At 46.6% G+C, this 16,395-nt stretch overlaps 1 protein-coding gene and 1 pseudogene across 3 annotated transcripts; one reads left to right on the forward strand and one right to left on the reverse strand.

Annotated features, from left to right (window-relative positions):
* The first annotated feature begins 4,774 nt into the window (after positions 1-4,774).
* Positions 4,775-10,011, forward strand: LOC127294233 (uncharacterized). Of its 3 annotated transcripts, none has more exons than XM_051323999.2 (5): positions 4,775-5,077; positions 5,150-5,222; positions 5,370-5,535; positions 8,836-8,964; positions 9,646-10,011. In XM_051323999.2, the coding sequence occupies exons 1-4, from the start codon at positions 4,933-4,935 to the stop codon at positions 8,950-8,952; spliced, it is 501 nt and encodes a 166-aa protein (XP_051179959.1). In that variant the 5' UTR covers positions 4,775-4,932; the 3' UTR covers positions 8,953-8,964; positions 9,646-10,011. The 3 variants fall into 3 exon arrangements, with proteins under 3 accessions (XP_051179959.1, XP_051179960.1, XP_051179958.1); XM_051324000.2 differs by lacking the exon at positions 9,646-10,011 and adding an exon at positions 9,115-9,231; XM_051323998.2 differs by lacking the exon at positions 9,646-10,011 and having other exon boundaries at positions 4,776-5,077; positions 8,836-9,231.
* A 3,003-nt stretch (positions 10,012-13,014) lies between these two features.
* On the reverse strand, positions 13,015-14,338 carry LOC127347314 (uncharacterized; annotated as a pseudogene).
* Between the last annotated feature and the right edge of the window lie 2,057 nt (positions 14,339-16,395).

Here is a 16,395-nt window from a genome sequence, read left to right on the forward strand (position 1 = left end):
ACGTGACCTTACTCCTATATATTGTCTTCTTTTCGCCACCACAAAATAAGTCTTAGGATCGGACATGTAGCTAGAGCCAGAGAAGCAGAGAGTGGGTAAAGAGATGTGTGTTTCCGCAGTATATTATGGGAATAGGAGGCAAATGGGAGAATTCCCTTGGGTTCGGACCAAGCAATGGTTCAAGGACATTCAGTTGTTGCATTAGGCTGCTCTCTATACACAATATGTTCTGTTATGCGTTTTGTGACCAGACAGTGTGAGGTGGCTTGTTGATATATGCTAGTCTAAGTAGAAATACCTTGATGGTCTCCATGTTCTCGCTGCCACATTGATATGTAGTTTTGTTGTCTACGCGCTCCGCCGGTCGGTGTTACCAGATTAATGTAGCCGCTAACTTGGTGACCTGGACTTTTGGCTCTCGGGTGCAGGCGTACCCTATATACTCTAAAAGATGTAGTAATTTCAAATAAAGTCAAAAAAATTCGAATCCTTTTGGGAATCAAAGATAATCAAGTATTGTACTCGTATAAATTTGTTTGGCCAAAAAATGTTTCACATTGACTTCAGGAAAAAAAAACAAATCTATGACGAATATAGCGTGAATAGTACTTTAATATAGGACCTTCAAGTCTGTTTTTTTCACCCAGGAAACAAGAGAAGCTATTCCATGGTGAATCTTTCGTATACGAGTACAATACATGATCATCTTTGATTCCCAAAAACATTTGAATTTTTTTGACCTTTTTCTGAATTATTATATTTTTTTTCCATATAGGGTGCGCCTGCTCCCAGGTTCACACATGCAATTTCGCTAACTTGGTCGCTTTTTCTTCGTTCCCATACTATGGGCCTGCATAAGACAACTGATTAAGGGCATGTGCAATGGTTGATAAGACGTTTTATCTTATCTTCATCACGTAATGTAGATATACCAATAAAATATGATATATAATGATTTATTTTTTAGTCTTACCTTTAGAAACCAAAAGTCCTAAATTTATGGTGAGAGAGATTATGCTAAGAGATCTCTTAATCAAGATAAGGCAAACCATTTTTTCAACATTCTCTCTCCTCTACATCAGCATTTATCCTACGTGGCAATGCTAAGATATAACTATTGTATATGCTCTAAGGCTGGCCATAGTGCAAAGTATCATAGTATAGTGGTATCATCCATACGATACCAGTCTATGATACTACCCCTATAGTGGTTAGTATCATCTAGTAGTATCATAATGTCATGATATTTAATCTTTACTATTAAATTGCAATAGGTGACTGGCTGGTGTCACAAACGGGCCAAATAGTTTTTCTCCTAGACCCAACATGCTAAAGTGTTTTTTAATCAGAATCTCAACATGACAAATTTTAGGCCCAATATCAACCAACCACTTCTTTCGCCGATCGGTACGTCCGTTGGTTGTTCGCTGGTTTGGTATCGAAAAAAACTGGTCAACCACGAGAGTCCAGTCCGAACAAGAAGACCGGGACAAGACACACACAACAAACGCTCGACGTGAGAAAAAACAACTCCTGTCCCGCACAGAAGAATAGTCCCAAGCGTGAAGAAATAGCAGGCACGTATGCGGTCATTCCAAATCCCAAATACACGATTAAAGGATGGTCGAGAGGTGCTGAGATCCCCTGCTGCTGGTCGACTTCCTCCTGGGCCCTATGCCGCATGTACTCGTTCCTTGCTCGGAAAACGATGGAGCCGACGGAGTGCGCCTCCGCACGACGCACGCCTTCAAGAAGTCGATGTAGATGGTCGTGGATTGCGCCATGTTGGCTGGCCGCGTCCGCCAAGACGCGTAGTCCGTTTTCCGTCTGCGCCGCGCTGGGCCGAGGATTACGCCATGTTGCTCGGCTCCATATATACGACTCTGATGCCTCCGCTGCGGCATGTCACCGGCATGGCGGTCTGCTCCCTCCAGGCCCCGATCTTGCCACGGGAGGCACACGCCGATGGGGCATGGGGGCGAGAGCTTGCTTGATCCACCCCCATGGAGACTTGCATATGTAACGAAGGGAGAAAAGAGGAAATCTCCTGCAATTTTTTTCCTCGGGCCGCTGCCCAACCTTTTCCTCTCGGTGACGAATCTAACCTTGGCCGGCATCCGGCTCATGAGTAGCACGATTTGCAGCCTATAGGACTTTAGCTTCCTTCACGTGTTGCAGAAGCTCGTCATGGATATCTGCACCGAGCAAAAAGCTCCTCAGCCTGATGGCCTTCGAGAGCCTACAAGAGCCAGCGAGGTGACTAACTAGGCTCAATTAGTCTGCTCTACGGGGGATCAACCAAATTCTTTGGAGATTACTGTGTAGAACATTCGGATGCTGCGTGATGTTTCTTCCGAATGTCCCTAAATTTCATATTATCTGCATCATTTACTCCCCCGTCTCACGAAACATGTCTTAAATTTATTTAAATTTAGATGTATAGATATTATTTAGCATCTGGATACATCTAAATTTAGATAAAGTTAAGACAAATTTTGTATAACGGAGGGAATATAATATTTTATTCCAGGATTCAATTAAGGAATGATGGCTCAACTTTGAATCTTACACTAAAAGGAAGCCGACTCATAAAATGACAGAGGCAAATAGTGCTCTTGCACATTTTTTTGTTAAACATCTCATTTTGTAGTAACAAGATTTTATAGATTTATATACTTTGTTGTATAAGTAGCTTATCTCTATCTACCTAGATTTATTAGCACATGAGGCTGATGACGTGGCAGTTACATTTTTTTAATCTTGTCCCTTAAAGGTGATATGCCCTGGTTTGTGTGTAATGTGGTCTCACTAATATTTGTGATTAGCATTTTTATTATCAATATATGATGACAATCTGAGGTCAGTACCTATGTACTTTATCTGAAAAAATGTGCCAAGGTTTGAGAAATTATACTTGGTTAAGTTAGTTGCTGCATGTAGAGTGGTTTAGCTCCTAATTTGACATGGCAGGCACGCCATTTATGTTCATGAAAAGAAAAAACCTTCCACCCAATTAAGTGTGATTGTCTTTGACACGTGCTTTCTGTAAATAGAATGTCTCTCTGGTTGTTTTTATTTATCCTTTCATATCCCTTTTTCCTAGCGAGTCCGTGGCAACGCACGGGTTTTCAACTAGTTATTTGTAGAATCTCAATGCAATTGTGTGTATATGATGTATTTGACATTAAGTTTCACGTGCTATGATACAATATCATAGTATGATACCACTAGCATATCTCTCCTCATTAATTATAGCGCCACATCAGATTTTTGCTAAGGTGGCATGCATGATATTTCTTATGATACTAGCACTATGGCCAGCCTAAATGCATGTATAATGGTAGAGAAGACACGCATTCCCTTGTACCGCCACACCATCTAGAGATGGCAATAAATATAAGTCATACAATGTGCTATCTCTTATAGCCTTCCCTAGCAATTGATGGCAATCAACTAAAATTGGTAGGAAATTATGTTGCTAAGGAAAGACATGTCGTACAATGGAGAAAATGCATTCTCTTATTTTCTAAGAGATGATCTCTTAGCTAAGGGAAGACAACCTTCTCTTCCTTCATTCTCTCTTCTCCAACTAAGCAAAAATCTGACGTGGCACCTCTAAGGGAAGGCTGACGTCACCCCATTGTACGTAAAGTGATTATATTTCATATTATGTAAAGTTTCAGTGCAGTTAGCAATCTTAAGTGTAATCCGACACTTTGACTTTTCTTAGGACCGGATAAGGAATTAGGGCACTTTGATTGTCTCGAAGGAAGGACGTAAAACGACCATTTTGCGTCCACGTGGTGGAAAATGGGTCCGCACCTCAGTCCACCAACCCGACACAAAATGTTTGGCATGTCCGTGGAGTCACAAAAGCGGTTTAAATTTGGGATCGAAATGCGTCGGCGCGGACGCTGGATGGATGCAACGCGTGACCGTTCCCCTCTGTCTTGGGCCCGCCTGGCAGCGACCGCGTCTACTTCGTGTTCTACATGGCGCGACAGTACTGGCGGGCGGCGTCGCTTCCCCATCATGCAAAGGGAATTAATGGCCGCGCAACGATGCAGGCTTCCCATGCCTAGTAGTAGGTGCCCGCCTTAACGTGTGCCACCGTCCCTCGGCTGCCTTAGGCATATAAAATGGGGCCCTGGGAGCATCCATTCCCTCACACAACCCTAGTTACCTCACAAATCTCCACCCTAGCGCCACAATCCACCTTCTCTCCATCCACCTCATCATGGCGTGCTCCATGGCGGGTCCTAGGGGCCGAGGCCGCGGACGCGGTCGCCGAGGCCGAGGCAAAGACAGAGGCGGATGTGTTGGATCTGCAAGCTCACTATCCTGCGCGCTCTACCTCCCCTCCGGAGTCGAAGTGCCCGTTCACTATGCACTTCGAGTTTTTTCATCCACATCACCGAGAACCCTCTCGGCAGAAAGAAACTCCTAGATAAGTTCGCGGAATTTAACACTAGTCGAGAGCCAGCCTCCGTGAATCTATGGGAAGATAGTTACGGCCAGTGCCGGTGACCCATCGAGGTTCTCTTTGATGGACAAGGCCAGATGTACTTTGAGGCTGGCTTAGAGAAGTTTGCCTACACTTACTTCCGGAGGTCGAATGTGTGCTACTCCCTTCCTACGAAGACGATGATGACATGTACGATTTGCACAAGCACATCGACGACTCCGGGCGAAGACAACGACCGTCAGATCTCTAGGTCCCGAAAAGAAAAACACAAAATTGCTGGAAGAAAAGGCTTCCGTTGGTTAAAATAAATGAAGAAACGAAAAAAGAGGAAATTATTTCCTTGCAGCAGAATTTACGCGCCGCTTCAACCCTGAACCAAGCCCTCGCCGCCAACGCCGCCTTGCCGCTGACACCGAGGAGCAGCATCGCGACGGCGGTGGTAGGCTGGTCCATAGGAGTCCTTGTGCATGGCGCAGGTGTTGGCGGCGCTCAGGCCGATAGTGAGATACAGCATCGGCGGCACCCTCATCGGCCTCGCCATCTCCGACCGATACTTCTCGGTCGCCGCCGTCCACGGCTCCTCCATGCACCCCACCTTCGAGGACAGGACAGGTAATTAAAACAACCCCTGCCCCCTCTCACGGATTCGTCTCGCGCGACCTGATCTCTGACCGCCGCCGCCAGGTGAATACGCGTTCGTGCAGCGGTCCGGCCTCGCACGCTACGACCTCTCCCGCGGCGAAGTCGTCACCTTCGTGTAAGCCCTCCTGCTCTCCACCGCCGCCGCCGAGTCCCCGGCCGGACGGGGGTTACCTCTTCGTTTTCTGAATTCTGATTGGTGCTCTCGATGGGCTGGATCTTGGTTCCTGATGCTGCTGTCTGTCGCCTGTGTGTGTGTATGCAGGTCGCCGGTGGACCACCGAATCAGGCTGGTCAAGAGGCTCATCGGGATGCCCGGCGACTGGATCAGTGTCCCGGAGACGGCGGAGATCCGGAAAGTACCAGAGGGGCACTGCTGGCTCGAAGGGGACAACGGCAGCGTCAGCTGGGACTCAAGAATCTATGGCCCTGTAAGAAATTTCTACTTCTCCCCTACTCAAGCGTCATCTTGCTAGGTACAAGTACAGAACTGGGGTAGTAGGTCACTCTAGGCTGCAGAATTACATATGAATTGAACGATTGTATTTCAGCCTGATGCCGAGCCAGGAAAAATAGTTGGTAGCTTAAGTTGCAAAATTTGGTAGGAAAAAAATAATTTTTATACAAGCTGGTGGTGCATATATCAGCTTTAAAACTACAGCCCATCTCCTCACCCAGATTTGTTACAAGATAAAACTGTGATGTCTACCTATCGTTCAACTACTTGGACTCTCCTTCGTTCAGAACATAAAACTGAGCCAACATGAAGTCTCTCCTTTGGTCTGAGTCATTATTATTTTTATTTTCAGCTGAAGTGCACGTTTATCTTGTATTAGCATCTTCAGCTGATGTATACGATTTTTATGTTCATGATAAATCAGAGGACGCCAACTTTTATGATAGTTTTTATGCATCCATGTATTCCTCTGTTTAGATTATACATATTGCGTTAGCTCCTTTTGATCAAGAGCCTAATGGGAATGCTAAGCAGAGATGGAGCTCGCTGTTGGCTCGGAGTGTTATGTGGCTGCTAGGGTTGGGAGGGAGAGAGAGGGCTGCGAGGGCGCGAGAAGGCCGGCCGGGGGCCTTTTGCCCACGGCCGGGCAAGAGGGAAGGGATTTCCTTCTTAATTCAGGCCCCCGGCCGGGCAAGAGGGAAGGGATTTCCTTCTTAATTCTTGCTTGATTAGATTGGTACATCTCCTCTCCATATATAGAGAGGTTTACTTGACTCCCAAGCAAGGCTTACTTGACCCCTAAGCAAACCATAAGACTAACGGGCTCAGGCCCATGACGTACTCTAACACTACACCCCACCTGGACATGCAGCTCGTCCTCGAGCTGCAACCGAAACAAACCATGACTCGACGCAACACAACCCTAACACCTAAAAACGAGCCTTTTACATCTCGGCTTGTTTTATTACTCTCAACCTGAAATAGACGGGGACGCTTTATTGTTGACCCCTAAAAATAAATGGACACCATTCGCCCGTCGGACGTGCACCTGTACAGCCACCTGGATCCCATGGAAACTAGCGGGACAAAAGGAGCCCGCGCGGCGGGCGGCGGCGGAATGCAGTGGTGCTACGCGGTGCGCTCCTGTCGGTGACACCATGCCTTCTCCCCGCTGGATGACTGTCGATGGCGCAGATTTTGAGGTCGCTGCCCGCGGGGAAAACAACATGTCCGCCGCCCGTGGTTCCCCCACGCCCAAGATCCCCGACGCAGTGGACGAGATCGAGGTCTGTTGCGCAACGAAGTGCAACTTGGAGGAGCTGCAGCTGCAGATCACGCATCTCCCGCACACGCCGACGCACTAGGAGGCCGCGCGCAGCAGCCTGCAGCCTCACCGCCGCCGACACGTGGCGGATAGCGATCCAAGGCGGAAGCGGTGACGGCGACGGAGGGAAACAGACCTGGTGGAAGGGCATCCCGGGCGGTGTCGATGTAGAGCCTGGGGCCAAGGTCGCTCCCACACCGCCGAAAGGCAGGGACGGCGTCGGTGGCGGCAGCAGCCGCTGCTGCGGTGTTGGTCGCGACGGCAACTGCTGCTGTTGTTGCAGCTGCCCACCGAACGGCAGGGATAGCGTCGGTGAGGACAGCAGCTGCAGTGGTGGCGTTGGTGGCGGCGGCAACGCCGTTGTCGCCTGTAGCGTCCCGGTGGGGAAGAAGGCGGTCGGCTGCTGGAGAATAGGGACCCCCGGCGCCGAGGTAGGGCTCGGCCCGGAGATGGTGGATAGTGGCAGCGGGGACTGCAGCAGCCCGGCGTCGGGTGGTGGCGACGACAGTAGCAGCGTCGGCTGCAGCGGCCCGGCGATCGCGGCGGAGGCTGCCTGGTGCGTCGGCTGCCACGGCAGCAGCGCCGCCGGCAGCGGCGGCCCGTAGGGACCGGCCAGGAAGAGGCGGATCTCCTGGACAGCAGTGGTGAGATCGCGGAGGGCTGCGGTGATCTCCGCCGGGGAGAGAATGGCGGGGACGTCGGAGTGCGGCGGCGGCGGGTGGGAAGAACTCGGTGGAGGGCTGGACATGATCGAACCCGGGAAAGCTGATACCAAATGTTATGTGGCTGCTAGGGTTTGGGAGGGTGAGAGAGGGCTGCGAGGGTGCGAGAAGGCCGGCCGGGGGCCTTGCCCACGGCCGGTGGCAAGAGGGAAGGGATTTCCTTCTTAATTCTTGCTTGATTAGATTGATACATCTCCTCTCCATATATAGAGAGGTTTACTTGACTCCCAAGCAAGACTTACTTGACCCCTAAGCAAACCATAAGACTAACGGGCTCAGGCCCATGACGTACTCTAACACGGAGCCAAATTTTTGATAGATTGGGTTGCAATTTTTCTGTAGTAAAATTGAGCAAGAAACCTGGTGCATAGCAGCGCTATAGCTTCTTTCCATGCCTGAATCTGTTACTTCCTCCGGTCCAAATTAATTGGCGCAGCCATAGACTGGTCCAGTACAAGTGTACTCTTGAGCTGCGTCATTTAATTTTGGCCGGAGGGAGTAACAAGATAAAAACTGTCCCAGACACTTATCGCTTGATTACTTGGCATGCTGAACACCGGATACGAACAAGTCAAATTCCTCAGCCCTTCTATGCCAATGAAGGCCAAATATCATCCATTGCAGTTCAGCCCTTCTGAGTTTGTTTTATCTCAAAGTGCATTTTGATCTTGCATTGCCTCTTTATGCAGCCTTGAATTCCTGTTCTTTCATTATACATATTGAATTAGCTTGTACAATGAACAAACGCCTATTTGAGCTATGCAGAGCGGCGGCTCGCACTTGTCTTGGTGCTATTTGTGATACCTATATCATGTCGAGTTTGCTTGGTATTGTACCACTGATGTAAAAATCCAGAACACTGGTATTTCTTTCTATGTTTTTGGTTGAAAAAATGCCCCAGTATGATATGGCAGTTTAAGTGCTCAATTGTGAGTGATGATGCGAACATTCCGTAATCCATAGACTGCTTATTTTTGTATTGACATTTTTCTGTCGTTGTTTAAGCCCTAACTAGAACTTGAAAGATCCATCAAATTGTTATAACAATGCCTCCTGACTGTTTGCTATCTAATAATGCACGAATTGTGATATCCTCATAACAGAGTTTACCCAAACCATCTGGCGACCTCGACCATATTTAAACATGTGTGACTTGTCTCCAAGCCATAGTAATTGAATTTCTATGCAATCGGTTGTATTTTTAATGAACAACTTGTTTGTTCTGCAGATTCCTCTTGGTCTAGTGCAGGGGAGGGTTACACACGTGGTGTGGCCGCCTCACAAAATTGGCCGAGTCAACAAGAGGCTGCCAGAAGGAAGGGTCATGCCGCAGCGACACTTTTAGCCTCTCTTCTTGGTCGGTTGTCCTGCAGTTTTGTTTTCTCCATTGTAGTGCATGTAACATTAATGGCAAAAGCCTCTCAACTGATGAAGGTAGCAAAGCAGAGGACAGGACAATACTGTCGTTGAGAACTTCTCGAATTGTACTGACACATGCCCGTTTCAGGGTCGCTTCTGCACTTGAAGTGGTTGAACCTCTGTGGTGGTCTTTACCTCCCCACACTCGCGCACAATCAGGCGATACCTGAATCTGATCAATAGTAGTCAGTGGTTCATTTTGGAAGTGCTTGTTAGCAGTAGTTGTTTCTGATGAATCCCCTTGTGCTGATCCAGTGTGTGAATGAAACAGATGGGATAAAGCCGGTTAATTTTTTTTTTGTCGCAGTCTCACTAATTTGTGTGCTGCAGACTGGTCCAAGTTCTAACAAAATTATTTGATGAATCAATCTTCCTCTTTTGATCAACCAATCTGTGCACCATCTTGGTATCTCTGTTGTTTCACATGTACTGAAACATGGGTGGCTGAGGACTAGGGTCCTTTGGGTTAGGTTATCTGCATGCGACTTGCTCTGCTGATTGTTTCAACCAGAGCACCTGTGTTTTGTATTACTTTTATCACGGGTTACTAAGAAAAGATGTGTATGGATGTTGTATCTTCACCATTTCTGACCTCTATTTTATTCTCATTGGTGGCCAGGGATTTGGCTCATATGACGTTCCGTCAAAGAGGATGCCTTCATTTCCTCTCACTTCAGCGTCTCGCGCACGATATGGATCCCAGCAGCAACTGGAAATTTTATCAAAAAGCACTAGGCCACTAGCCACTGCTGAAACTCCTCTTTCGTTGAGAGTAGATGTCAGCTCTGAAGATCCAGCACATGATAGATTTCACATCATTCACTTTGCATGAACTTCAGAAACAATTATTGTGTTCTCTTCTTTGTATGTCATACTGAGCACATAAACTGAACCAGCATGTGCTTTTATCATAGGAAATCCATAAGAAGCCGTTCTGTGTCTAGACCCTACAATGATTAAGGAGTTGCATTTTCATGGTTTGTTTTGTTTGGTGCACTTGACTGGTAGTATTTTGTAACAGGTCAGGTTAATGAGGATGCTCTACGCAGATTTCAGCAGTTGGTAAGTTCAGTACATAAGGTACTGGACTCGTCACTTTATAGGGTAATGAAATTGGTATATGATGCCTCAAGTAACACAAGTCATTGGCTAGTTTCGGTACGAATGCTTTCAACAATACCTGTTCATGAAAATAGCAACTGCTGTAATACTACTTACAGTTCAAGGCCAATGTCACCGAGTTCTGGTTCTGAAAAAAGCACACAACCGAATTTACTGGTACATCCTTGAAGCCTTAGCTGTAACTTTCTAGATGTGCGTGTACAGTAGGTTGATTTTTCTTCGAGGTTAAAGGCAGCTATCCGATTAGATAGAAAGATTGTTATAACATATTCGGCAGAGGCCAAAAGTTGTGTGGCGTTATGGTGTGTGAAGATCTCAACCTACACAGCGTGTCCTCCCATATCTCTGGACTGGTCGTCTCATAGTGTACCTGCCAAACATCATAAGAAACAACACCCACCACGAAGTACAAACGTTTCAGAAGATGAATAGTCGTTTATGGTTTCGAATAGAAAGATGGATGGATTTGTCAGGCGGTAGTTTGGGTTCACCTATGTAAACTATAGGGTCAAACTAAGTGGTACAGGCTATGAGCCATCAGGCTGCCGCGTGGGAAGATCAGCCCAAAGCTGTGAATATAGGATCTCGCGCCGCTTCAACATATAAATCCTGCCCGCAATCCATGGTCCCATACAAGACAACCTAGATCATCGCAACATTGAAATATGGCGAAGCAATAAAAAAAATCCCTAAGTATGCAACATATTCTGACTGGTTGCAAAAAAGAAACAATTGAAAAGTGTATCCGAGAAACATGAAAATCGAACATATGCAACATATATATCTGACCAATACAGACAACAAGAAATACATTTGCAACATGGTAAAACTTCCTTGATGCATAAATTCTTAGAATCTTTAAGTTCTATTTAAGTGTAATAGAATATTTTGGTGGTATTGTTAGGAAGTTAATAAGTAAGCCTAACTCTCATTTGGTGTAGGGAGTCACTATACAATTCAACCACATGACTTAATTTCCATGTGTACTCAAATTTGGTTCAAGTGTATATTGCTTCACGAACTCTCAGTTAATTTATTGTTTTCGTCTAAAATATCCTAAAGATACGTTGTTTTAGTGGTATCGCATTAATTTCCGTGTTCTCCTAATAATGCCTTCAGATAGAGTGAGATGCCAAGTTACACGTAACCTCATTGCATATAAGCATGAATTGGTGCGAAATGTCCATACCAAAGCTGCAAGGCCTCTCTCCATTACACTCATAAAGTACTACTCCAAGATAGGCATACACAAAGGTAGCTAGTTTCAACTAAATATCGTCAAAAAGATACCACATCTTCGCATATACTTATTCTTGTTATAGTTATGTTTCCTACATGGACAGATAAGTAGAGCCATAGTTCACAATGAGAAATGGTCAAATATGAAGGTACCAGACATCAATTCTCAAGCTACACCAACATTGGTAAGTCATGACTCCTATATAATGTCTCCTTTTCAACCTAACACGACAAAGCATTAGCTTGACGATCGTAGTGGACATTGGACAATGAGTACAAAGTTCATGTGTCCCCTTGGTATCATGCATGGGAGTAGGAGGCAATTAGGATGAGTCCCTCAAGCATGGATCACATTTTAGTTGTGCGGGCGGCACACCTCGCGCTAGGTTACTATCACAAAGAGATGGATGGAGGGGCTAGAAGCCTAGAACCGAGATAGATGAAGCAAAAGTTAGGTGTTATGGAAAGAGGCGAGGACATGACATGTGTAGTTGACATCACACGGTTTGGATCTAGTACTAGTACTACGACGCTAGTTGAGTATGAACGTGAGTCCTTACGTAATTACAGTGACCTCGATGGCATTGTCGTACATCATGGCATGTGGGCTGGAGCTTGGAGACTTTTTACATTGTCAAATTCTTGGCTTGGATTTTTAATTTGATATGTCTTACTTTCATTATATATACAATCTTGCAATCTATGTATTATTTCAATCTATGTATTAATATAATCTATACTATTCATATCTTTGTTCATATAGACTAAGAATAAAATGAAGACAATAAACTGCGGATTCTTTATTTCTTTTCATTCTTAGGGCATGTACAATGGAGCCATGGGCGCCAGGATTGAATTCCCGATCGATCGGCGGTTCAGCTTTCCAATCCTAGCGTCTTGGTTTTCGTCGGCGTAAAAGAAAGCGTTCAGCGCGTAAAAGAAAGTGTCCAGCAAAGAAAGTGTCCAGCGCTTGGTCTTGTCACTCCCGTACGAAATGAATTGGCAGACAGTTTTGTATCTGTTTTAGGGCCTCACGTTGAAAAGCCACTAGCGCTTAAATCACTTCCTAATTTAATATAGCATCTTTTCTCCCTACAAGCGCCTGGAAGCGGCCAGCAGTGTACATGCCCTTATGTTTCCATATTAAAGTATAGTTTTCTTACTTAAATTTAATACTTTCCCCATTCATAAAATGATGTCTCAACTTTGTTTAAATTTGAATGTATCTAGAGTTCTAGACCCAATTAAATAATTTCTTACTTTTTTTCTCGGTTTCTGTGTTTCTTTCGTTTGATTTAAACTCAATTTTGACTCTAATCCAATCGGACTGATTCTTACTTTCTGATAATCTAAGAAACAAAGCATGGTATCAAATTTAAATGATCATACATGATGCAATTAAGTTAACTTATTACATCTAGCACCCTCCATCAGCATATCACCGGCTGCAAGCTTATGACATCAACCATCATCCACTCGAATGACATCGTGTGCAAGGATCCAGAACACTCAGCTTAGCTATAGGCGGGACTTCATCCTCAATGAACCATCTTATAGCCACGACCGTTCTAGAGGCATCCCTGAGAACAGCCTTGCTAATGGGCCAACACTTTTTATTATTTTCTCTTCAACACCTAGCACTACCATGAAGGGTGTCCAACAAAAGGAACTCAAGTGATACTGCGTTCTTGACAATGCAACTTGTTAACTCAACCAAGTTCTTTGCAGAGCTGAATCCTATGATCTCCACAGGCTTGACGCAGACATGGCGGTTTTCAGGCAGCTGCCTTAAATGTGAGGGACCTTCAAAAACCGATTCACGCTCCATATATTCCTGAGATTCCTGAAGATGGAACAAAAAATGAAGGAAGTTGAATCGATGGACCCAGTTGAGTGAGAGTAACCCAACAGAAGGAACAGTGACTTACATCCAAGAACAAAGTCTCCAAGGAGGTTGATGCATCCAAGAAAGAAACCAGATAAAAATAATCGTAGGATGGGGAAAATGTCTCTCACCAAATTTGAATAGTCGGGTGCTTGAGGTAGATGAATTTTGTAGGCAGCATTGGTGTATTAGCCACAAGCACAACAAATATATGTCATGTTCAGATTAATTATATATACACAAGGTATGACTGCTTTCGTATGCACATATTGCAACGCTGCAGCACCAAAAATCTTATGAGTATACCTCATTCTCCGAACCTAAATTAAGAGTATCAAGATTTGGCATAATGGATGGCAGCTCGGCACGAGCATAACGGACGACGGTTGGCACAGCGCATGCGCAAGTCCTTCATGCGCAATGCTTCTCTGAGTGAGAGTTTTATATTTTCTCCGCTAAAGTCAATACTGGAGAGATTTGGAGCTTTTCTCTCTATCACTTTAAGCTTCCAGCATGCAACAACACTTAGGCAGCTGAGCCGCTGCAGCATGCAAGGTATCTTTAGGAAAATTATCTCTTTGCAATCATTCAGTTTCAACTGCTTCAAAGCGGGGGAGTTGGAAAGAAGGCACCCTAATTCATCCCCAGTAATACGCACAGAACACAAATGCAGACTTGTTGGGCTTCTGAAGGGGCTAAGTTCAGCCATGGGACGGAAGGCACAAGAGCCAAGTTGAAGACGACGAATTGAGTTTTAAACCCCATCTGATAAAAGTGAGCATGGGAACTTTTTATATAGCCTAAGGGTGAGCTCCTCAATCCCTGGTGTAACAGCAACCTGGAGCCAACTACCAACACTACAGGAATGGCTTAGTGTGCCGACGGCCGGGCCGTACGCCGACAGCCAAATGTCGGGGCCGTCGGCGTGTAGGCTGGCCAGCCCAGCCCCTCAGTACGCCCCTCGGCGTACATGCACCCTCGGCGTACGCCTCGCTATGCCGACGGCCACCTTCGGCGTATTCCTGACCGTCGGCATAGCTGCAGGGTGGCAGCCCGGCTTGGCCATGCCCTAACGGAGACGTGACAGTGTCACGTCTATGCCGAGAGGCACCGTCGGCATAGCGCACGACCATTTTTCATTTGTTCCTCCCGCCAAAATGACGTCACATGCAATGCATATGCCGAGGGAGACCGTCGGCATAGCACATGTTGTGTTTTCCTTTTTCCCCGCCAAACTTTCCCGCTCCATTTCTCCCGCCCATTCTCTCTCGCCAAGTTTTCCCGCCGTTTTCTCCCGCCAAGTTTTCCCGCCGTTTCAGCCCCTCGCCTCCCTATATATACCCATGTGTTCTCCTCCAACACAACAACACAAGCAGCTCAACAAGCTAAACAAGCAAGGAAGGGTGCTTCATTCCCATGGCCGGAGGAAAAGGTTAGGAAATCTTCCGTGGTGGATTTTCTCGAAGATGTCTTTGGTGCACATGCCCTAGGACATCTTCGGAAACTCCGCCTCGGAAAAATTTCCCCGCAAGCCCGTGAAAGCCTCCATCTCCCGTAACATTGTTGGGGAAAGGGTTGGGAAATCTCCCGTGACGGAGCTTCTCGAAGATGTCTTTGGTGCACATGCCCTATGAAATCTTCGGAAGCTCCGCCTCAAACTTTTTTCCCCGCAAGCCCGTGAAAGCGTCCATGTCCCATAACATTTTTGGGGAAAGGGTTGGGAAATCTCCCGTGGCGGAGCTTCTCGAAGATGTCTTTGGTGCACAGGCCCTAGGCCATCTTCGGAAGCTCCGTCTCGGAACAATTCCCCCGCAAGCCCGTGAAATCCTCCATCTCCTGTAGCATTGTTGGGGAAAGGGTTGGGAAATCTCCCGTGGCGGAGCTTCTCGAAGATGTCTTTGGTGCACACGCACTAGGAAATCTTCGGAAGCTCCGCCTCGGAAAAATTTCCCCGCAAGCCCGTGAAAGCCTCCATCTCCCGTAACATTGTTGGGGAAAGTGTTGGGAAATCTCCCGTGACGGAGCTTCTCGAAGATGTCTTTGGTGCACAGGGCCTACGACATCTTCGGAAGCTCCGCCTTGGAATTTTTTTCCCGCAAGCCCATGAAAGCCTCCATCTCCTGTAACATTGTTGTGGAAAGGGTTGAGAAATCTCCCGTGGCGGAGCTTCTCGAAGATGTCTTTGGTGCACACGCACTAGGACATCTTCGGAAGCTCCACCTCGGAAAAATTTCCCCGCAGGCCCGTGAAAGCCTCCATCTCTTGTAAAATTGTTGGGGAAAGGGTTGGGAAATCTCCCGTGGCGGAGCTTCTCGAAGATGTCTTTGGTGCACATACCCTAGAACATCTTCGGAAGCTCCGCCTCGGAAAATTTCCCCGCAAGCCCGTGAAAGCCTGCATCTCCTGTCACATTGTTGTGGAAAGGGTTGGGAAATCTCCCATGGCGGAGCTTCTCGAAGTTGTCTTTGGTGCACACGCACTAGGACATCTTCGGAAGCTCCGCCTCGGAATTTTTTTCCCGTAGGCCCGTGAAAGACTCCATCTCTTGTAAAATTGTTGAGGAAAGGGTTGGGAAATGTCCCGTGGTGGAGATTCTCGAAGATGTCTTTGGTGCACATGCCCTAGGACATCTTCAGAAGCTCCGCCTCGGAAAAATTTCCCCGCAAGCCCGTGAAAGCCTCCATCTCCTGTAAATTTTTTTGGGAAAGGGTTGGGAAATCTCCCGCGGCGGAGCTTCTCGAAGATGTCTTTGGTGCACATGCCCTAGGACATCTTCGGGAGCTCCGCCTCGGAAAAAATTCCCCGCAAGCCCGTGAAAGCCCGAATCGGCAGGAGGACGACCAAATTTGAACTACAGGTAAATGATATTATTCTCAAGATTTTTTGTAAAAATCATCTTTAGTTTCAGAACATGCAATAACTTTCATGCCATTTCTCTCCCGCACTTTCTCTCCCGCCCTTTCTCTCTTGCCATTTCTCTCCCGCTATTTCTCTCCCGCCCTTTTTCTCTCGCCCTTTCTATCCCACCATTTTTCCCGCTAAGTTTTCCCGCCCTTTTCTCTCGCCAAGTTCCCATGACCTAACCAAGCTCAAACGAAGGCACAATGCCACCTCCCGCATCGC

The sequence above is a fragment of the Lolium perenne genome, chromosome 4, assembly GCF_019359855.2.
Source record: "Lolium perenne isolate Kyuss_39 chromosome 4, Kyuss_2.0, whole genome shotgun sequence".
Taxonomy (NCBI): Eukaryota; Viridiplantae; Streptophyta; class Magnoliopsida; order Poales; family Poaceae; genus Lolium; species Lolium perenne.